This window comes from Lepus europaeus, chromosome 7 (genome assembly GCF_033115175.1).
Source record: "Lepus europaeus isolate LE1 chromosome 7, mLepTim1.pri, whole genome shotgun sequence".
NCBI classification, from domain to species: Eukaryota; Metazoa; Chordata; class Mammalia; order Lagomorpha; family Leporidae; genus Lepus; species Lepus europaeus.
The window spans coordinates 18,400,994-18,423,199 of record NC_084833.1 but is presented as its reverse complement, the minus strand read 5'-3'; the positions used below and the strand labels follow the sequence as shown (position 1 = coordinate 18,423,199).

Below are 22,206 nucleotides of genomic sequence, written 5' to 3'. Positions count from 1 at the left end.
GGGCACAGAAGCTGAGCCAGGCCCGGCCCAGCGCAAACAGGTGGACAAGGGGAGGGGCTCTGCCAGAGACCCGGGGGGTTGGTGATGGGAGAACAGAGACCAAGGGCCCAAGGGGCCCTGGCCCTAGCGCCTCCTCCTGGGCAATCAGCACACACTCACATCTCGTGGCAGCTCAGGAGGGAAAGTCCTTGCAGCGGCTGACCCATACCCTTGCCCTGCTGCTGCTGCCTACGCGCTGTGGTTACACAGGCTCCCTGTTGCTCCACCTCCGGAGGTGTTCTGACAACTCGGCACTCGCTGTCCATCACGCGTTTTACGTTCATTCAGCTCCTTTAGTCCTTGTGGCCAAGTTCTGAGTCCCACTGTGTGGATGAGGAAACCGAGGCACACAGAAATAAAAGCAACCTGGGGCCGGTGCTGCGGCAAAGCAGGTTAAGCTGCTGCCTGCAGGGACGCCGGTTCGAGTCCCGGCCTCTCCACTTCCAATCCAGCTCCCTGCTAATGCATCTGGGACAAGGAGTGGAAGATGGCCCAAGTGCTTGGGCCCCTGCACCCATGTGGGAGACCTGAAAGAAGCTCCTGGCTCCTGGCTTAGGATTAGCCTAGCTCTGGCTGTTGCAGCCATTTGGGAGTGAACGAACAGATGTTAGATCTCTCTCCCTCTCTGTAACTCTGCCTTTCAAATAAATAAAGACACCTTTAAATAATAATAATAAAGCAAGCACCATCACTGTGCGTCAGGATTGGAAGGAACAGCAGTGGCCCTCGACTCAAGCTCACCCATGCCTTCAGAAGGGATGGCCATGGTGGTGACAGTGACCTTTCTTTGTGACTTCCGCCCAGGCCAGGCATCCCTGCTCCTGGCTGGTGGGGGAGGGCTGCAGGGCTGTCTCTCCACTTGTCCCCACGGCTGGCCCTGACCTGCCGACCTGTCCCCCTCCGCTGATTTCTTCATGTTGGTTCAACATTAACCCAGAGGGCTCAGGGCGATCCCTCAGTCCCGGGAGCAGACCCACGATGGAGCACGTCCCAGGCCTGCGGCTAGCTGGCTGCCTGGCCGCGGCCGCCCTGGTTAGCCTTGTGTGCAGCCAGCAAGGTGGGTGAGGGGGACCTTGGATGCTGGGACGGACTGCAGGCCGGGGTGCGGGCCATGGGCTCGGGTCTCCGAGTCGGCCCCTCCCCCCAGGCAGTGGGGGGTGGCGTCAGCCCAGGGGGGTCAGCTTAGGGAAGGAGGCAGGGGCTCGGGTGAGGCTGTGAGGGCAGCCCCTCGCCGGAAGAGGGGCCTGCTGGGTACTTGCGCCTCCCGAGGCGGGCCGGCTCCCTGAGGCCACGGTCCCCACAGTGTTCCTGGCCCCTCCGCGGGCGATGTCACTGCTGCAGCGGGCGCGGCGCGCCAACAGAGGCTTCCTGGAGGAGCTGCGCAAAGGCAACCTGGAGCGGGAGTGCTACGAGGAGGTGTGCAGCTACGAGGAGGCCTTCGAGGCTCTGGAGTCGTCCAGCGCCACGGTGAGCCCGGCCCCCGGCCTCTTGGCCTCCTCTGGGCCACCCCTGGCGGTGGGGCCCCACTGAGGCCGGGAGCCCCTGCCCCTGCCCCCCGCCGGGGTTCCTCAGCACCCAGGGCCCCTTCCTCAGAGCCCCGCCCTGGGGAGTTAGGTCTGGGCAGGTGAGGGGCTGCCCCCTCCTCAAATACCGTCCCCTGCTGGAACCCGAAGTGGGACACTCCGCAGAGGCTGCCCGTGCTGACCTGGGTGAGGGAAGGAGACCCCGGTTACTAAGACAGAGCCACCAGGACCCCGCCACCACCTCACTCCCGGCCCTTGTTTTTCAGGAGGCCTTCTGGGCCAAGTACACAGGTGAGCCTGCCCAGGGCTTGCCCCAGGAAGGGAGGCTGCGGACACCGGCTGCCCAGAGAACCTTCTAGTGCGTCCAGTCCGTCCTGCTTCCCTCCTTGTGAACACCCAGGGTCTGAACGTCCCCGGCCAGTCCTGCCCCCCACCCCAGTCCCAAAGGTGTTTCTGGATCTTTTCCAGTTTGTGAGCCGGTGAGGACTCCCCGGGAAAACTTCACCAGCTGTATGGAAGGTGAGGGTCTGCCCTGGGAGGGGGGGGGAGAGCAGGGGTGGGGCAGGCGAGGCGGCCATGGTCCCTCCAGCACCGCACCATGCCTGTCCGTTCCGAGCTCAGAAGGGATGGGCCATGGCGGTGACAGTGACCTGCTCCGTGAGTCCGTTTTCCTGGCTCTGTGTCTGGCAGCCAGTGAGACGTTGCAGGAACAAGTGGGCGAGTGGGTGATGAATGGACCCTTCCCGCCTCCTCACTGCCTGGGCTGAGCCTCCGCCTGCCCTGGTCAGAGCTTGATGAGGTCACACTCACCCTCCAATGCCTTCGGCGGCTCCCTGTTACCCACAGAGTCAGCACTGGCTACTTGGCCGGGCACGCTTTGCCAGTTCTGGCCTGAACTTGCCCTTCCAGCCTTACCTCCCGTTGCACCAAACTTGTACCCCAGCCGCCTCGGACAGCAAGCACTTCCGTAAATGTGCTGACATGGTCCCACCTCCTGGCCCCTGCTGGCATCGTCACCTCCCCCTAGAACAACCTTCATTCACCTGCCCTGGGCCCTGGGAAGCCTCCCTTCTCCTCCCCCCAGGGTGACAGGGGACCCCACCATGTGGGATTCTTTAACATCTGTCCAGTCATGTGATAATTTACTCAGCCAATATTTTAGGACACCCCCTGCTGTGAGCCAGACACTGGGTCAGGGGCTGGGGACCCCCAGTGTTCAGGGAACACACAGTCTCATAGGAAAACGGAAGTGCAAAACATTGAAGTGATGTCTGGAAAAGTTCTGTTCAAGACACCCAGAGAACACGGGAGAAGGAGCACCTGTTTTGCCAAGCAGGATCAGGGACAACTTCCCAAAAGTAGAGTTTTCCTGGCCTTGTGGGCTGCGCTGGTGAACACATAGCATTCCAAGCAGCAGAAACAGCATGTGCAAAGGCCCTGAGGCATGAAATGCTACAATACCAGGGCCAGGCAGGCCAGGGCCAGGTGACTAGGATTTTGTTCACTTGGAAAAGCTCTGTGGGGACAGGGACCTGGCCTGTCTCTGACTGTCATCTTCATGGCTGTGTCCTGGGTACTTGGCACAGTGTTTGCCACAGCAGGCACTCAGTGGATATGTGGTGACCACTGCCGCATGGGCTGCAGAAAAGCTGGGGGCAGAACAAATGCAGGCTAAGGATTGGGGGCCAGAGAGAGCTTGAAGGGAGTGGACAGAGCTTTGCTGGGAGCGGTGAGGGGCACAGAGCCTCAGCATGGATGCCAACCTGGCCCGAGGTCTCCGCAGGTCACTGTGCCCAGGGTCTGGGGACGAACTACCGAGGGCAAGTGAGCGTCACGCAGTCGGGCATCGAGTGTCAGCTGTGGAGGAGTCGCTACCCACATAACCCTGAGTGAGTGCCGGCCGGGCTGGCCGTGGTGGGGCGGGGATGCGGCCCTTCCGCTGAGCCATGTCCTCTTCCAGAATCAACTTCACCACCCACCCCGAGGCTGACCTGCAGGAGAACTTCTGCCGCAACCCGGACGGCAGCACCACGGGCCCCTGGTGCTACACCAGAGACCCCGGCGTGCGCAGGGAGGAGTGCCGCGTGCCTGACTGCAGTGAGCAGGGTGGGGCTGGGGGCGGTCCCCAACCGAGCCCACGGGCCTCGGGCCTCGCTGGGGCCCTGCAGCCGGGATGGGGCCCGCGCTGCCTTCAGAGCGGGGGGCCGGCGTTTGACACTGGAGGCGCCCCTTGATCCTAGAAGTCGGGTGACCCGGGGGAGTGGCCTCCCGCCCTCTCCTTAGCTTCTCCCTAGGAAGCCGTCCCTAACCATTGAGCCACCTGTCCTTTTCTGAGCATCAGAGCCGGCCTCGGGCAGCTTGGCCCTGTGTGATTTAGTTCATCACAGGCACCAGAGTGCGGCCAGACAACCACACCATCTCGGGTGCACTGCATGATGAGCCCGTGTTTCTTTTTCTTTATTTTCTTTTTTTAAAAAAAGATGGTATTTATTTATTTATTTGAAAGGCAAGACTTACAGAAAGCAGAGGCAGGGGGGGGTGGTTTTTCATCCGCTACTTCACTCCCCAGATGGCCACGACGGCCAGAGCTGAGCCGATCCAAAGCCAGGAGCCAGGAGCCAGGAGCCTCTTCCTGGTCTCCCATGCGGGTGCAGGGGCCCAAGGACATGGGCCATCTTCTACTGCTTTCCCAGGTCATAGCAGAGAGCTGGATCGGAAGAGGAGCAGCCGGGACTCAAACCGGCGCCCATATGGGATGCAGGCAGCAGTTTTACCCGCTACGCCACAGCGCCGGCCCCAAGAGCCCATATTTCTTACGCAGGTGGCTCCGCTGGTCTCAGCTGCTGTGGGGTCCACTGAGGGAGGCTGGGCTGGGCTGGACACCTCTGCCTTCACTGATGGCTTGAGCTGAGCTTGGCTCCTTGCTCTAGGATTGGGCCCAGATCCATGGCACGCATTCAGGGGGACATCAGAACATTTGTGGAAAAATGGAATTAAAATCATTCGTTTATTTTGGAATAAAAAATGCTTCTGGTGCCAAAAACCCTTTTTTTTTTCTCCCACAGTATATGGAAAATGCGCATTCTGAAAAAGCTATGCATGGGTTTCAATATGTTTTTGCACCAAAATAACTCATACTTTTCACTCCATTTTTCCATGAACTTTTTGAAGTCCCCATGCATTCATGGTTGGGGGGAGGCAGAACGAGGCAGCTCTTGACACCAGAAATATACCATTTTTTTTTTCAGGTTTATTTATTTATATGAAAGGCAAAGAGAGAGAGAAAGAGAGAGAGAAAGAGAGAGAGAGAGAGAGAGGTGTTTCATCTGCTGATTGATTCCCCAGATGGCTGCAGTGGCCAGGGCTGGGCCAGGCTGAAGCCAGAAGCCAGGAGCTTCATCTAGAGCTCCCATGTGGGTGGCAGGAGCCCGAGCACCTGGGCCATCTCTCGCTGCTTGTCCCAGGCTCATTAGCAGGGAGCTAGATTGAAGTGGAGCAGCCGGGACACGCACCGGCAGTCATGTGGGATGTTCGCATTGCAGACGGCAGCTTCCCCGGCTCCGCCATCGCACCTGCCCCATCACCAGTCATCTTAACCCAAACGGATGCCTGTGACCAGCATCCGCTCCGGCAGCACGCGCTTGCAGGCAGCTGACGTCTGTCCGGGCCCTGCCCCTAGGGGAACAGAATCCTTGCGAATCTCCCCACAGTCACTCCCAGTGGGTTACAGCTGGCCCAGGAAGCCAGCCCTGGCTACTGGGCTGCTGCAGATCTTGCTTAGGCCTCCCACCTGCAGGAATGCCTTTAGCAAGGCCTTGAAAAGCGGGCAACAGAAGCCCAGAAAAGTTAGGCTGCCTGAGGTCGCTGGGGCAGCCAAGGCAGGGACTGGAATTCTTGTCTGGCGCCGCCTAGCGGCGGCCCACCCACCCTACTCTCTGCCTCCTCACCCACCAGGCCAGGGGCAAGTGACCCTGGAGCTGAGACCACGCGCCGGACACTCCGGGGTGACGCTGCCCCCGCCACTGGAGCCCTGCGTCTCTGAGCGTGGCAGGCACTACCAGGGGCGCCTGGCGGTCACCAAACAAGGGACCCCTTGCCTGGCCTGGAGCAGCCCGGAGGCCCAGGCTCTGAGCAGGGGCAAGAGCTTCAGCCCGGAAGTCCCGCTGGTGGAGAACTTCTGCCGCAACCCGGACGGGGATGAGGAGGGCGTGTGGTGCTACGTGGCCGGGAGGCCCAGCAGCTTCGAGTACTGCGGCCTCAACTACTGCGGTGAGTGGGCCGGCAGAGGTGGGCATGGGGGGCGCAGGGCCTCTCCCCGTTTACAGACGAGTAAACTGAGGCCCCGGCGGGGCCGGCCTCCAAGGCCAGCAGGGGCGGGGTGGGGGCAATCTAGGGGACGCTCTGAAGAGGGGCCCAGCCCAGCCCAGCCCAGCGCGGACGGTGCCTGGGCCCCTGCAGAGGAGGCCGTGGAAGAAGAGGCGCTTGGGCTGGAAGAGGCCATCGAGGGCCGCACCACGGAGCAGGTGTTCCAGACCTTCTTCAACCAGGAGACCTTCGGCGCCGGGGAGGCGGGTGAGCCGAGGGCGGCCCAGGGGTGCGGCGGGGCTGGAGGCCGAGGGGCTGGGGCCTCACAGCCAGCCCTGCTCTGCAGACTGTGGGCTGCGCCCTCTGTTTGAGAAGAAGTCGTTGAAGGACGAAAGGGAGGAGGAGCTTCTGGAGTCCTACATCCACGGGCGCATCGTCGGGGGCCGGGACGCCCAGATCGGCAGCGCGCCCTGGTGCGTCCGCCTGCCTCCGCCACCCGCACCGCGCTACCAGGCGCTTGGCGGGGGCCATGCACAGCCCTGGGAAGCCCTTTCCGCCCCCGAAGCTCAGGGTGTACAGAAGCTCTGGGCGGGGCTGAGCCTGGTGCTTCTGCTGAGCCAACCTGGAGCCAGCCCTGTCCAGTTAGTTCCCCGCTCCCCGCCACTTAAAGGTTTGCTTATTCATTTGAGAGGCAGAGTTACAGAGAGAGACAGATATTTTCCATTTTCGGATTCACTCCCCAAATGGTCACCATGGCTGGGGCTGGAGCCTGGAAGTGCATCTGGGTCTCCCAGGCAGGTGCAGGGGCCCAAACACTTGGGTCATCTTCCGCTGCTTCTCCAGGCCACAAGCAGAGAGCTGGATGAGAAATGGAGCAGCTGGGACTTGAACTGGTGCCCAGATGGGCTGTGGGTGCTGTAGGCAGGAGCCAGGAGATTCCTCCGATTCTCCCACGTGGGTGCAGGGGCCCAAGGACTTTGGCCATCTTCCACTGCCTTCCCAGGCCATAGCAGAGAGCTGGATCAGAAGAGGAGCAGCCAGGACTCCAGCCAGCACCTGTATGGGATGAGGGCACCGCAAGCGGAGGCTTTAGCCTATTAACACCACGGTGCCCCCCCCCCCCCCCAGCTGGTTCTTAAACCAGGGGCTTTCAACTTGCAGGGCTGATGGAAGGCGGGTCCCCGGCTCCTCACGCCCCCTGCTCCCCCTCCCAGGCAGGTGATGATTTTCCGGAAGAGCCCCCAGGAGCTGCTGTGCGGCGCCAGCCTCATCAGCGACCGCTGGGTTCTCACTGCTGCCCACTGCCTCCTGTATCCCCCCTGGGACAAGAACTTCACTGTGAATGACATCCTGGTGCGCATCGGCAAATACGCCCGCAGCAGGTACAGCGTGCCCGAGGCCCCCGGGGTGCCAGGGTAACTCTGGGGCCTGGGGGACATTGTCTCTGCAGCCCCGCGAAGTGATATCCCAGCAGTCCCTGTCCAGACACCAGGGCAAGACCCAGGTTGGGGGTGCGGGGAGAAGCTGCCAGGGGACCGCCAAGGCGAGAGCCAGCCCGGGCCCCTCCTCGGTGGCCCAGCGGTCACCTCGCCTCCCAGACCCCCCTCCCGCCCCAGATCCTTCCTTCAGGAACTGGCTGCCCCTCCCCGCTGGGCCTGCAGTTGCTCTGTTCCCCCGTGGACTCTGCACAGGTACGAGCGGAACATGGAGAAGATCTCCACCCTGGAAAAGATCATCATCCACCCCGGGTACAACTGGCGGGAGAACCTGGACCGGGACATCGCCCTCATGAAGCTCAAGAAGCCGGTTGCCTTCAGCGACTACATCCACCCCGTGTGCCTGCCTGACAAGCAGATAGTGACCAGGTGGGGTGGGCGTGGCCTCGGAGGCGGGCAGAAGCTCCTTGCCCCTCCCCAGGCCTCAGGTTCTTGGAGTCAGCCCCAAGGTTCTTGGAGATCTGGGTCCCTCAGCATCGGCCTCGGACCCACCCGAGGCGCCCAGGTCCGCTCTCAGCGGGTGCCTCTCCCGTCTTCCCCGCAGCTTGCTCCAGGCTGGACACAAGGGGCGGGTGACGGGCTGGGGCAACCTGAAGGAGATGTGGACCGTGAACTCGAACGAGGTGCAGCCCAGCGTGCTACAGATGGTGAATCTGCCTCTCGTGGAGCGGCCCGTCTGCAAGGCGTCCACGCGGATCCGAGTCACTGACAACATGTTCTGTGCCGGCAAGTGTGGGCGTGGCGGCTCCAGGGAGCAGTGCGGCTGGGTGTGGCCAGGATTGGGGCATGACGTGAGCACAGCCTGGGTTGGAACCCCAGCCGCAGCCACCTCCAGACCTCCGCTGTAGAATGAGCCGAAGGCTCCGGGCCTGAGCTTGTGTGAGGCTGAGATGTGGGCCCAGACAGCAGCCAGAGGCCATGGGTGGGGAGACCCGCTCAATCATTCATTCAATGGCCCGTTCCCACACACACCACACCTGTGTCCCTCAGGAAGCTGGCTTCCTAGGGGGAGGGTGGGATATCAGAGAGATGCAGACCAAGTGTCTTTCTCAGCCCCAGCCCCAGGTCGGAAAGCTAGTGCACACACTAACCCCTGTCTCATCTATCTGTCATCTCTCTACCACCTATCACCTATCACCTACCTAGCCATCCTGTCCATCCATCATCTACCTGTTATGTCTATCTACTACCTAGCCATCTGTCATCTATCATGTCTACCTATTTATCATTTATTATATCTGTCTGCTGTATGTCCACCCATCACACCAATCTGTTGTATCTATCAGTAATATCTATCCCTCCATTCACTGTCGGAGGCCACCCGACAAACCACATGGAGACACGCAGCACTCAGTCAATTCATCACCACGTTTATTGCCTCATCGCGTTCCAAGCCAAAGTAGGGGGCCCGGCGATGAGGGACTGGAGGCAGTCTCCCTAAGGAAACCCTTCAGTCTCCAGCAGCGAGCACCAAGAAACACAAGGATATATACCCCAGGCCCCATACAGATAACATTCATTGTGTGCAATCATGCATAGCACAGGAACAGAGCAAGTTTACAAAGTAGCAATGATCAGGGTACAAGCTCTGCAGATAGAGCAAAGAACATCATAAACCTTCATCAGAAGTCACATCCTGCCTGCAGGAATATGGGACGAAAAGTCTTGGAAACAGGATTAGATAAGGGACAGCCTCAGCCTGCTGCATCTCATGTCGGGCCAGGGCCACTGGCCCCGACAATTCACCTACCCATCCGTCATCAACCTATCATATACGTATATTATCTACTGTCAGTCTTCCGTCCACCCACCCGTTCACCCACCTACCTAGACTCCATCGTTGATCTCTCACATCTGCTTGTCATCTGCTAACTGGTTTAAAAACCAGTTCATGTTGAAACACCCAATTCCAGACCCATACCACAAAATTAATTTTAGCTTCTCCCTTTGCATATTTGTGGCTGTCTCTGTGACCAGAGAGAAACCTGACTCTGTTCTCCATGGTGCATTTACTTATTTGGTCAGCACTAGGGTACAGTTCCAGAACCCCCCACCTGTCTCATTGAGAATCACTCTGACCACCAAGAGCTCAGCAACATTTCAGTTTCGTTTGTTTTTGCTTGAGAGTAGACGGTGGAAGCACTGTGTTTCCAAGTCACTTCCGTGGGTTCATTCTGCCCCTCCTCCTCTGTGTTACTCACGTACAATGCCATTAGCCTCATTTGTTTCTGGTGGCATTGTTTTGTGCGCTCCTCCAAAAATATTTTGTTATTTTTGAGTATGTGAAATGTCAGCAGACAGCACTCACAGAAGCGAAGCTTCTCCCCTCCCACTTCCTTCCCAGCCCCCAGCCCTCCACCCCATTCTGTCCGTGGCTTACTCTTCCTGCCTTTGGCACAGATGGACTGCTCTGCGTATTCTATTCCCCCCACTTTTCTACCCACAGAGACGCATCCAATGGATGTTCTCTAGCATTTGGCTTTTTCCATTTAATGTAGCCCAGAAATGCACTTTATATGGACTGCAGAATTTTTCCTGACTTATTTGAGCTGTTGAAAGCCGCACTGGACTCTGTCGGGTGGATGTTCCAAGGGCTATTCAACCATTTCCTCACGCGTGGGTGTTTAGATTGTTTCCGATATTCGGCAGTCACCAACAGTGCTGCAGTGAGCACCCTTTGTGTAAATATTTCTGTACCACTGGAGCTGTACCTTCCAGTAGTTCCCAGAACTGGGGTTGCTCTGTTGAGAGGTAAACATGAGTTGTGGCTGTTTGGCCCGCTGGTTAAGTCGCTGTGTGAGACACCCACAGCCCGTGTACCAGTTTATTATGGTGCAAAGCCGTGTTAGTCCTCCTCATGAATTTTTGAAATCCATGCATAGTTTTTTCATAATATACTCTTTATTTTTTTTGACGGGCAGAGTGGAGAGTGAGAGAGAAGGAGATAAAGGTCTTCCTTTGCCGTTGGGTCACCCTCCAATGGCCGCTGCGGCCAGCGCTCCGCGCTGATCCGAAGGCAGGAGCCAGGTGCTTCTCCTGGTCTCCCATGGGGTGCAGGGCCCAAGCACTTGGGCCATCCTCCACTGCACTCCCTGGCCAAAGCAGAGAGTTGGCCTGGAAGAGGGGCAACTGGGACAGAATCCGGCGCCCCGACCAGGACTAGAACCTGGTGTGCCGGCGCCGCAGGCAGAGGATTAGCCTATTGAGCCACGGCACTGGCCGTGAAATGTTTTTAATGACCATTTTTGTCCCTTTCTCATCGATTTTTAGGAGTTCTTCCTATATTAGTAATATATATTTCTCCTCGTTTGTGGTTTTTTCAACCTTATATATGATCTTTTTAATTTTAATTTTAGTTTTTGATAGTCGGACACCAAGGGAGAAGGGGGTAGAGAGCAAGCGAGAGCAAGCGAGCGCTCCCATCTGCTGCTACTTTACTACCTAAGCGCCCACAATAGCCAGGGGCAGGAGCCAGAAGCTGAGAACTCAGTACCGGTCTCACCCAGTTGATTACTTGAGCCATCACCACCGCCGCCCAGGCAGGAAGCTGGAGTCAAGCTGGAGGCAGGAGCAAGGGCTGGCGCTGTGCACAGCAGGCATCTGGTATGAGCACCAGCTTGAGTCCCGGCTGCTCCACCTCTGAGCCAGCTCCCTGCTAAAGCGTCTGGGGAGACAGCAGAAGATGGCCCAAGTGCCACCCTCATGGGAGACCCGGATAGAGTTCCAGGCTCTTGGCTTTGGCTCAGCCCTGCTCCAGCTATTGTGGCTATCTGGGAGTGAACCAGCAGATGGGAGATCTCTATCTCTCCCTCTCTTGTCACTCTGCTTTTCAAATACTTTTTTTTCTAAATTAAAAAGGTTTTGGAGTATGTTTAATAACTAGTAGGGTCAGTCTTCCAGGCTTGTTTTTTCCAGTGTTTTCCTGGCATTTCTTGCATGTTTGTTTTTCCCTTATGAACTTTTATATGAGCTTGTCTAGGTCAATTAAAAAGCTTATTGGTATTTTTATTTAAGATTTATTTATTTATTTGAAAGGCAGAGTTAGAGAGGCAGAGAGAGAAAGAGAGAGAGAGAGAGAGAGAGAGAGAGAGAGAGAGAGAGAGAGAGAGAGAGGTCTTCCATCCACTGGTTCACTCCCCAGTTGGCCGCAATGGCCGGAGCTGTGCTGATCCAAAGCCAGGAGCCAGGAGCTTCTTCCGGGTCTCCCACATGGGTGCAGGGGCCCAAGGACTTGGGCCATCTTCTACTGCTTTCCCAGGCCATAGCAGAGAGCTGGATTGGAAGTGGAGTAGCCGGGACTTGAACCAGCACCCATATGGGATGCTGGCACTGCAGCTGGTGGCTTTATCTGTTGCACCACAGCACTGGCCAGTATTTTTATTTTTGAAAAATATTTTGTTTGAAAGGCAGCGTTACAGAGAGAGAGAGAGGGAGAGACATAGATTAGCAGGGAGCTGGATCAGAAATGGAGCAGCCAGGACTTGAACTGGCGCCCATATACGATGCTGGCACTGCAGACAGTGGCTTAACTTGCTGTATCACAGCACCATCCTCTGTGTTTTTTAAAGATTTATTTATTTATTGGAAAGGCTCACAGAGATTTTCCATCTGCTGGTTCACTCCCCAAGTGGCCACAACAGCAGTGGCTGAGCCAGGCAGAAGCTGGGAGCCAGGAGCTTCATCAGGGTCTCACTTGGGTGCAGGGGCCCAAGGACTTGGGCCATCCTCTGTTTACCCAGGTCATTAGCAGAGACTGCATTGGAAGTAGAGCAGGTGGGACTCAAACTGGAGCCCACATGGGATGCTGGCATCGCAGGCAGCAGCAACAACGGCCCCGATACTCTTATTTTTTTAAATGCTTATTTGAAAGGCAGAGTTACAGAGAGGGAGGAAAAGATTGGTCCTCTGTCAGCTGGTTTATGACCCAGATCACTTCAATGGCAGGGGCGGGGCCAAGCCAGAGCCAGGAGGCAGGAACCCCATCCAGCTCTCCCACATGGGTGGCGGGGGGGGGGGGGGGCAGGTATTTGGGCCATTTTCTGTTGCTTAGTTGGGAGCTGGATCAGAAGTGGTGCAGCAGGGACTTGAAGCAGCACTCATGGGGATGCCAGAGTTGCAGGTGGTAGCTGAGCCGTCTGCCACAATGCAGGCCTCTTGTTGGTATTTTCATTGGGAAAACCTGAGGTTGGGTCATTGTGTCCAAGGACGACGCCCCTTCCACTTCCACTCACCTGTAAGAGGAGGGTGAGATGTCCTCATGGCCTCTTCTCTGTGGCACCTTCATTTACATGTGTGTGTTCCCTTATTTTTCTTGAGTACATGAGCTGGCGACTTGTCTATTTTGCAAAAACAAAATAACCTAGGAATTTGACTTGTTAAACATCGGCCTGTCATTTTTCTGTTATGTACTTCATTCATTTCTGCTTTTATCTATGTTTTCTTCTTGCTTAGTTTTGTGTTTCCTTCCAGCTTTCTGAGCTGAGACTTAGCTGCTTTTTTTTTTTTTTTTTTAAGATTTATTTATTTACTTGAAAGTCAGAGTTACAGAGTAAGAGATGGAGAGAGAAGTGGGGGCGGGGGTTGAAAGAAATCTTCCGTCTGCTGGTTCACTCTCCAAATGGTCCCAGTGGCCGGAGTTGGGCCGATCTGAAGCCAGGAGCTTCTTCACAGTCTCCTACATGGGTGCTGGGACCCAAGCACTTGGGCCATCTTCTGCTGCTTTCCCAGGCACATTAGTGGTGAGCTGGATCAGAATCAGAGCCTTTGGGACTTGAACCGGCACTCATGTGGGATGCCGGCATCGCAGGCAGTGGGTTTACTCTCTGTGCCACAACACTGGCCCCTTATTTCTCTCTGATCTTTTCATATTTATTGTGTAGTTACATTTATAGAAAACATTGTGTTGGGGTCAGAGTTGTAGCACTGCTGGTTAAGCCACCAGTTGTGACACTGGCATCTCGTGTCGGGGTGTTGGTTTGAGACCCAGCCACTGATTCTGATCCAGCTTCCTGCTAATGTGCAGAAGATGGCCCAAGTACTGAAGTCCCTGCCTCCCGTGTGGGAGACCAGGGAGTTCTGGGTTTTTGGCTTCAACCTTGCCAGACCAGGCTATTACAGCCATTTGAGGAATAAAGCAGGGGATAGAAGATCCTCTCTCCCTCTTTCTCCCCTCCCTGCCTTTCAAATATATATTTATTTTAAAAAAACTCACTCTATTGTTTCCTAGCCTTTGGTATAAAATAAGTGTAGAAAACACGATGTACTGTTTTCATTGTATTTTTTTAAAGATTTATTTATTTGAAAGGCAGAGTTACACAGAGAGAGGAGAGGCAGGGAGAGAGGGGAGAGGGAAGAGGAGAGAGAGGAGAAAGAGGTCTTCCATCTGCTGGTTCACTTCCCAGTTGGCCACAATGGCTGGAGCTGCGTCGATCTGAAACCTGCAGCCAGGAGCCAGGAGTTTCTTCCAGGTCTCCCACATGGGTGCAGGGGCCCAAGCACTTGGCCATCTTCCACTGCCTTCCCAGCAAGAGCTGGATCAAAGTGGAGTGCCTGGGACTTGAACCGGTGCCCATAGCAGATGCCGGCACTGCAGGCAGTGGCTTTACCTGTTATGCCACAGCACCAGCCCCCACCTATTTATTTTTTTAAATATTTCTATTTATTTGACAGACTTACAGACTGAGGTAGAGCCAGAAAGAGAGAGGTTTTCTAGTCTGTTAGTTTTGTTTTGTGGTTGTAGATCAGGAATCTTGTTAGCTTTTATGAGTCATCCTGCCTGCTAAGAATGGACTGTAGACTGGCCCGGCAGAACTAGGGAACTGGTGGTTCTGGGAGGGTGTGTGCTATGGGGCCAGCGGTAGAAGTGGCAACAATGGCTGGCTTTGCATCCGTGTTGAAGGGAGAGCCAGCAAGATTTTTAAAGGACTGGATGTGAGGGGGGAGGAAGAGTGAAGGGTGACTAGAAGTGCTCAAGTGGATATTCGTCAGCTAGGTCTCATAAAATTTAGCTTTTGGGAGAGAGGAGACAAATAGGTCTCCTATCTGGTAGTTTATTCCCAAATGCCCACAACAGCCAGGATTGGGCCAGGCCACAGCCAAAGCTGGAACTCAATGCAGGTCTCCCATGTGGGTGGACGGGAGCCAACTACTTTGAGCCATCAACATTTCCTCTCAGGGTGCACATGGGCAGGAGGCAGGAATTGGGAGCAGAGCCAGGACTTGAACCTAGGCACCCGGATATGGGAATATGGGGGTGTTTCAGCTGCTGCATCAAATGCCTGTCCCCAGCTCCATCTCTCAAAGGAGAGCAGCTGGAGTACGAGCGTTTGTGTTCTCTCTCAAGGTTACAAGCCTGAAGAGGGGAAACGAGGGGATGCCTGTGAAGGTGACAGTGGGGGACCCTTTGTTATGAAGGTAAAGTTCCATTTAAGAACCACGGGCTGGGGGTAATCTGGGGTGAGGAGGAGACGGTTTTCAGGTAGTTATCTGGCGAGTAACACCGATGCTACCTTGGACTTGACTATCGAAAACCCTGTCTTTCCTTCTCAGAGCCCCTACAACAACCGCTGGTATCAGATGGGCATTGTCTCCTGGGGTGAAGGCTGTGACCGGGATGGCAAGTATGGCTTCTACACACACGTCTTCCGCCTCAAGAAGTGGATACGCAAGATGGTTGATCGGTTTGGCTAGGGGGCCACACACGTTCTGGGCTCCTCACTGCGATGTTACAGAAACCAATCCAGTCAAAGAATTGTTTTTGTGGTTTGTGCCTAAATGGTGGTTCCCAATAAAAGTGACTCTGTCAGTGAGCCCTGGTGCTCCCAGTGCTATTCAGGTGGCTCTCTGGACCAGGCTCAGGAAGGGCCGGTACGACTGCTGGACAAACAGACCTAAAGAACCTCCAGAACAGGGCCAGGGCAGGAGAACTCAGGAGCATTCAAAATGTCCCCTATCTGGCCTTTAATGGGCCATCTCATTTAATCCTCACAAACCATCGGTGAGCAGTTGAGTAACGGAGCCCTGGAGCATTTGTTATAAAGATGCAGATAATGCCAATACTCCTTTCATGTGGTTATGAGGATGACGTGAGAACGTACCCGGCATACTTGGCACATCACCTGAGACCTGGCCCGCCCTCCATACGTCACAGCTGCCTGTCACAGGCACCAGGCTCCTTCCTCCTGCCCGCCGCCTCCCTGGGGGCCCTGCGAATTGCCTTGGGGTAGTGGTTGCTTCCCTCACACAGCAGCTGGTTTTCCAAGGAATGGGACTAGAGGGTTAACAAGTAAACTCAGAAGTACGTCACAGGAGTCAGAGTGGAAGGTGGCCTTTGACAGCCCATTCTTTGAGGTCACCGGGGCAGAGGCCACTGGCGTGGGATGGAGCACAGCTCTGGTCTGCTGCCCCCACTCCAAGTTCCTCCGGGGCACTAGGACACCATTCCTGTTAGCTGTGCTTAGAGCTCACAGGAGCGAGGCACTGCCGTCTACAACAGAGTCGACAGGTAGTTCTAACTGGTATGAGATGCTCATTCATCGAGAGGACCCGCGAGGAGGACCGTGTTGAGGACAAGACTCACTCCGAGGGCCTGAGTGAAGACTGCCTTGGATGGGAGGGTGGAGGTCACCACTGCGGGTTTCAAGCAGGAAGGGACCTAAAGAAGGTATTTTTTTTTAAGAAGGTATCTTTACCTGCTTCCTCTCATGGCTCTTCTTTTTCAATACATCAGGAACAGAGAATTAGGACAGAGCTCCTTGCCCTCATGCATTGCTTCTCACTGCCCAGAAAGTAGGGTTAAAACAGGAAATTCTGTGAGTCTGCAGAATGTTGGCGGGCCAGGGCTTTAACCAGTGCAAGGGGAGGGCATCAGGAATGCCCAGCACTTCCTAGAACTGCCTTCTAAACAAGGGCACACCTTCCTTCCTCAGGGTCCATTCCCTCCAGCATCGCCGTGAGCTGTAGGCCCTGGACCACTTTCAGACGCGAGCACAGCCACTCTTCCTACCTCTGCCCTTCTCCTGTAGAGTGAACTCCAGCTTCCCATCCATGCATGCATGCCACTCCCATGGTCCCACTCAAAAGGACAGAGGCAAATTTGACTTCAGGCAGCAGAGGGGTGCCTGACAATGAGCAGAACCAATGGAGGATTCACTTGATGGAAAACCAGTTGAGGGTGGGCTAGAAAAGTTCCTTTGACCTTTCTGATTGCCCAGAGTCTCCCCAGGAACCCAGAACCTCTTAATCCTAAAGAGTTTTTCTGACTACGGAAGGAAGTCCTGTGCAACTTAGTCACCCAGAGGTGAGTCCTTGGTTCACTTTCTGGTCCTCACTCACACCAACTGTGACCAAAAGAGATGCCCATAACCAGGTAGGAAACTACTAAGCTCTCCCAAACTGCACTAGTCAAATGTGTGTGGGGACAGGAAAATGGTGAGACACCCAGGAGCTCCTTGGAACTTGGTGATGCTAGGAAGGAAGTCATGACCCAAAACCTCACACCAGGGGAGGATGTGATTGTTCTGCTCCCTAGGGAGCTGCATGTGGAGAGTGGAAAAAGTGAGCGGAAAAGGTGAGCGGCTCCTGCTCCCCAGGGAGTAAAAGCGCCACACGTGTGAGCTCCAAAAGCACAAACTCACCTTTTCCATCAGCTGAAGACCCTGCTGCTCCCTAAACAGGTGGCAGGAAGGGCTGCTCTTCACTCCTGCACATGCAGCATCTTGGGAGACAGGCATAGTTAATGCAAACTTTATTTATAAAAGACTCTTAAATTAGTTGTGTCATGCCATGCATTCATACAGAATACAGTGACCCTTCAGGGCTACAGAGGGAAGAGCTCACAAACTCAAAGGAAAGCTAGTAAAGAGCTTCTAATAAAGCTAGGAAAGATAAGGACAATTTTACAAATGAGCAATTAGAAATAAAAGAAAAAGGATATGGAAACTAGTGTGGGCTGAGAGGAGAGCAGCTGTTGACAAGTCTGTACACTACGCTAACCCACAGTCAGCCTCCTAGAGGGGCAGCTGTGGCAGAGAGAAGCAGAGCACGTGCAGAGACTTGTGCCATGGCCACTCCTGCCCCAGCTCCTCGGTGTGACACACACACACACACCAGTCTGTGCACACTCGGCCTGTGAGGCCACTTCCAGCTATGAGGACTCCTAGTTTAGTAAACTAAAGCTGCAGGGTGCCGGGGAGTGGGCAGCTTCATTTGCGACTGCTCTTTATTCTCTCCAGCCTCTTTTTCAAGTCATCAATGTTAGTTGTGGAGGAGGAAGAGGAGGTCAGGGTTCCTGAAGAGTGAGTCTGGTTAGAATCCAGGTCCGAGTGCTGGTGCTGCTCCCGTGACTCCCGGAGCTGAGAGAGTTTGCTGTGGAGCATGTCCGTGGAAGAGGCCACGGGAGGAACTGCTGGTTTGGAGAGCAAAGAAGTCAACGGAGGTCGGTCATCTTGCTGTTGAGAGAAGAAGGGACATTGTCTAAGATCAAGTCAAGCTGCAGTTCTGGGACAACATACACCAAAGACTGAGCCACTTCTCTCTGGGCTGGGCTGGCCCAGCCCTGCCTGCCATAAGGCACACAGAATGAAAAGAGCAGTACCTTTGTATTGTCTAGACCACACCGCTGCCGAAGGATTTTTAGCCTTTCCAGGTAGACAGAGGGTCCCACCTCTTCTCCATTTGTGTTACCTATGGAGGACACCGTGCTTGTAGGAGTGGGCACACATGTGACCTCCATCTGAGGGGAGATGCCTGGAGAGGAACATGTAAACAATATTCAGAAAACACACACATCCCACTTCTCAACTGCCTTGGTTAATCTGCCACCAAAGAAAACAATGAAGAATTTCCTGGGGTTTGAATTTGCCAATGAACTTGAAAACTAAAAAATCCTTAAGAATCTACCCAGAAAGGATAAAAGGTGTTCTGAAAAAGATAAGCATCATGAGATATTCAAGAACTGATAAAGATTCTCCATTTTCTGTTTCACTGCCCAAATGGCTGCAATGGCTGGGGTTGGACCAGGCCAAAGCCAGGAGTTTAAAAAAGTTCCAACCAGGTCTTCCATGTGGATGGAAAGGGCCCAAGCACTTGGGCCATCCTCTGCTGCTTTCCCAGGCTATTAGCAGGGAGCTGGATTGTAAGTGAAGCAACTGGGACCTGAATTGGAGTTCTGACATAGGATGCTGGCACCACAATGCTACCTATAAACCTAATTTTTTTTGTGCACTGGGAAACTAAGACATTCATATGACTTGCTTTATTACAGTGGCTAGAACTGATCCCACACCATCTCTGAGGTACACTTGTAGTATAACTGTCTGAAAAATCTGAGGATCTTACATGCTTGGAATAAGTAGATTTGGCTTGGAGCAGGCAACACACAGGGGAAAGCTCTTACTCAAACCTGGGAAGGACACAAGGAGCTCCAAGCCTTGGAGTATTCATGAGGAAGAGGGGGAGAAGCTGAGGGGTCCAGCAAATATCTCAAGAGGGGACAGCCTAAGATTGCTATTCTGGCAGGAGAGCAGAAAACCAAAACCTAAACCTAAATAACAACAAACTCTACCACAGTCTCCAAATTTCTGAGAAGGGACAATCACAAAATGTAAGCATTCAAAATACCGAATTTGCTGTCACTAGAAAATGCATTATGTAGGCCCATAAGATAAGATACTAGGAGGAAAAACTGCCTTGTGGCAAACAGGAAAGTGATGTTTACATCTTTATCGTAACGATGAGAGTACTGTGCAGCAGTGAAACACGAAGAACGTCACAGCCAACAGAGAAGTGAATATGTCAGGGCAGGAAACCCAGCACACTTGTGTCGCAAATGCACTGTTTGTCCAAAAATATCAAATGTTGGACGTCACTAGAAAGGACTGGGCAGACATGAAAAGGAGGCCTTTCTCCAATCACCCAAACCATGGTTTGTTCCATCGTGGAGTGTTACCAGACATTCTGCTCACCACACTTCAAGACAGACTCTCAAGGTCTCGGGGAGACTGAAACTTGGAGTAAGCATTCATTCATATCATTTAACAAGTACTGAATGCCTATTATGTTCCAGGCAGCAAACCAGACAAAAGTTCTTTTGCTTTGTGCACGTGCAGACACACACCCACATACACATATACAGGCAGGGAGAGACACACTGAATAACTAACCTGACCAGTGCCACACTGTATGGTATGTTAGAGGTGGCAAATGTTGCAGCAGGGTGAGGAGTATGTCAGAGGTTTTAAATAAGATCTCATTGGAATGGTAAATGAACAAGGATCTGACAAGGAAAGGGGGCTGACTAACATGGGTGTTTTAGGAGAGTATTCTACATGTAAGAAACAGCCAGGACTGGAACCCAAGGAGCCTGTGTGTTCCAGAAACAGCAAGGGGGCTGGTGGCTGGCTTGGATGGAAGACCAGCTGGAGAGGGCATTAGGAGAGAGCTCCCAGAGTGTCAGGGGTCATGCAATGCAGGACCTTTGTAAGGGCTTTTGCTGGGTACAAGTGAGTGTCTCTGGGGAATGGTGAAGTGTCATTTTGATACTAGGCATGGAGATGAAACAGAGGTAAGGGTGAAGGCAGAGAGATCAGAGAGGAGAGGTGCTATTGTCCAGGTAAGAGACAATGATGCCTTGGAGCAAGGAGGTAGCAGTGAAAAGTGAGGACAGGGTACAGGGTGGTGGTGGTGGTGGTAGTGGTCTGGATCTGCATACAATTTGCAGGTATAGCCTAAAGGATTTCATGAAGGAGAGGAAAAGAAGACTCTAAAGCTTTGGACCTGAGCAACTAGAAGGACAAACTGCCGTCAACCAAACAGGAAAAGAATACAAATGCACAGGCTTAGGGGAACATCAGGAGCCTCGTTCAACATGCTGAGTTTAGGAATGAAGCTGGAGCCCATTCCTGGACTGCCAATGGAACCCATACCTGCTGACGTGGGAATCCGGCCTTTGCCCTCCCTTTCCATCTCAATCACCCTGAGGCCTCTTTCAACATAGCTCTGGAAGAATTGTGAGGAGTTTTTCAGAAATGGTTCAATGTCGGCGTCTGAGTATTTCTTCTTATATTCATATAACTCTGCTAGGCCCTGGTGAACAAGAGAAAGGAAAAGGTGTGGATAGATGCCAGTGTCCCCTTTTCATAAAGGAGACCCTCACTGAGGTTAGCCTTTTTATTCTCACCTCTTTAGTGTTCTCTTTAGAGCCAATCTTCTTAAAAATCTCAGCTAAGAAATCATTCACTTTGGCCTTCGATGATTTTTCATCCTGAAAAATTAGAAGACATGAGGAAGAACTGCTTAGAGTTGTTAATAGGAACCAATGGCTAGATGGGAACAGGAAAAAATCGAGATCTCAAGATCTGGACCTTCCTGGTGTGTCTCTGCGAGCAGAAGCATCAACACTCTAGCACCTAAAGCAAAAAGCACAACACTAGCACTCTGGTTACTGAATGCTTCCGCCTCAGATTTTCACCTCAACTTGATGAAGGAAGAATTGGCCCATTCTCCTGAATTAAGCAAAGTTCATAGTGGATTTATCTGCTCACCAATGCTTTAGGCACAGACACAGAGATCTTTCTTGAAGGTCAAAATGCGCACAGATGTAACTCACATTGCAAAACTTCAAGATGGAAATGGTTACAGCACCACAGCATTAGACCACTTCCTGGACCTTCCCCGCAGGCCCTCAGAAGGAGCCTCCAGGAGACCCACACTTAGGCAAGATCACTTCCAGCACAGCCTCATTCCCTCCATCTTTCAAGTCAGGCCACTCACTATTCGAGATGCTCCCTTTTCTGTTTCCTTATCAGACTTGCTCCCAGTCTGGTCCATACTGTGCTTCATCATCCGGCAAAGGTGGGCCTCGAGCTCTGACTCATTCTTGTTGTCAATCATCGTTAGGTGGTCTAGGATCTGAGGCAGACACAAACACATTCAAGTGGTAGCACTGCCATTTCCATGAAGTTCTCTAAGCCCCTGGAGACCAGCTGCACTTCACTCACCTTGGGCCCTTTTAATTTGCATAAGGTATGCAGCAGGGTCTTTAGAGTCCTTATGGGAAATTCACTTTTGCATTGTTTTAGTTTCTCTTTGGGGAAGACCTTCATGAAAATGTGGATATCCAGAAGAATTCTGTCCAGATTAATGCTGTTGATGGTATCAGGCAATAATCGTACCATTCTCCAGAGACACTATTGCAAAAAAAAAAAAAAAAAAAAAAAAAAGAAATCAAACTTAGAAAGAGTGACTGAAGACTAAGACAATATGTCACCATTCATCTCCCCCAAACTACAGGCTCACTTCTAAAGGGTGGTCAGGGATAATTCAAGTTCAGTGGCTAAAACTTGAAAAATTCTGATCATGCATCTCCATCCTCCTCCTACTCCCCAGAGACCCAGTGTGGAGCAATGAGAATGCCATGCCAAGATGGCACTGGCAAGCGAGTGTCAGTTACTCAGGAAATGGTGGCGGAACCCACCTGGCAAAGGAGCCTGCCTGGCAACAGGCAGTGATTGGTTACAGCATAAACCACCCCTTGACCAGATTGGCTGCCTCAGCTATATAAGCTGTTGTACCAACTGAAATAAGCCAGTCTGCGAGCTGCTCGCCTCTAGCTCGCTTTCACCCAACTCCTGGGGTCTGTGTCATGACTCCACACCTCTTGTCCCCACCGCACTTCTCCTCTCAGAATGAATCCACTTCAACAACCCAGCATCACTTAATAAGTTGTGGAAATTCTGTCTTGGGTTTCCTTGAGAGAAGAGTAGTTCATATTTGTTTTGCCAAATCTAATCCAAGGAAATTAAATATCTTACTACACTATAGATATGTTCATGTAGAATCTTTGA

At 53.4% G+C, this 22,206-nt stretch overlaps 2 protein-coding genes across 6 annotated transcripts in view; one reads left to right on the top strand and one right to left on the bottom strand.

The window, feature by feature from the left end:
- The first annotated feature begins 969 nt into the window (after positions 1-969).
- F2 (coagulation factor II, thrombin) lies at positions 970-15,171 on the top strand. Of its 2 annotated transcripts, none has more exons than XM_062196213.1 (14): positions 970-1,096; positions 1,343-1,506; positions 1,829-1,853; positions 2,031-2,081; positions 3,346-3,451; positions 3,523-3,659; positions 5,517-5,831; positions 6,021-6,134; positions 6,214-6,340; positions 7,082-7,249; positions 7,559-7,732; positions 7,908-8,089; positions 14,706-14,776; positions 14,912-15,171. In XM_062196213.1, the coding sequence occupies exons 1-14, from the start codon at positions 1,018-1,020 to the stop codon at positions 15,050-15,052; spliced, it is 1,854 nt and encodes a 617-aa protein (XP_062052197.1). In that variant the 5' UTR covers positions 970-1,017; the 3' UTR covers positions 15,053-15,171. The 2 variants fall into 2 exon arrangements, with proteins under 2 accessions (XP_062052197.1, XP_062052196.1); XM_062196212.1 differs by having other exon boundaries at positions 3,523-3,668.
- A 1,899-nt stretch (positions 15,172-17,070) lies between these two features.
- Positions 17,071-22,206, bottom strand: part of CKAP5 (cytoskeleton associated protein 5) — a 113,987-nt gene continuing 108,851 nt past the window's right edge. For all 4 annotated transcript variants that reach the window (XM_062196210.1, XM_062196208.1, XM_062196207.1 and 1 more), the window contains 6 exons: positions 21,361-21,549; positions 21,134-21,271; positions 20,541-20,624; positions 20,287-20,446; positions 17,958-18,109; positions 17,071-17,811 (listed from right to left, as the gene is read on the bottom strand). In XM_062196210.1, coding sequence (XP_062052194.1) covers positions 17,566-17,811; positions 17,958-18,109; positions 20,287-20,446; positions 20,541-20,624; positions 21,134-21,271; positions 21,361-21,549 — 969 coding nt within the window. In that variant the 3' untranslated portion in view covers positions 17,071-17,565. The remainder of the gene's footprint in view (positions 17,812-17,957; positions 18,110-20,286; positions 20,447-20,540; positions 20,625-21,133; positions 21,272-21,360; positions 21,550-22,206) is intronic.

Bases quoted from the DNA above. Each gene is read 5' to 3' on its own strand.
- F2 (XM_062196212.1), top strand. From the start codon at position 1,018: ATGGAGCACGTCCCAGGCCTGCGGCTAGCTGGCTGCCTGGCCGCGGCC. The intron at 1,097-1,342 runs GTGGGTGAGGGG...CGGTCCCCACAG, and splicing joins CCTTGTGTGCAGCCAGCAAG to TGTTCCTGGCCCCTCCGCGG. The intron at 8,090-14,705 runs GCAAGTGTGGGC...TTCTCTCTCAAG, and splicing joins TGACAACATGTTCTGTGCCG to GTTACAAGCCTGAAGAGGGG.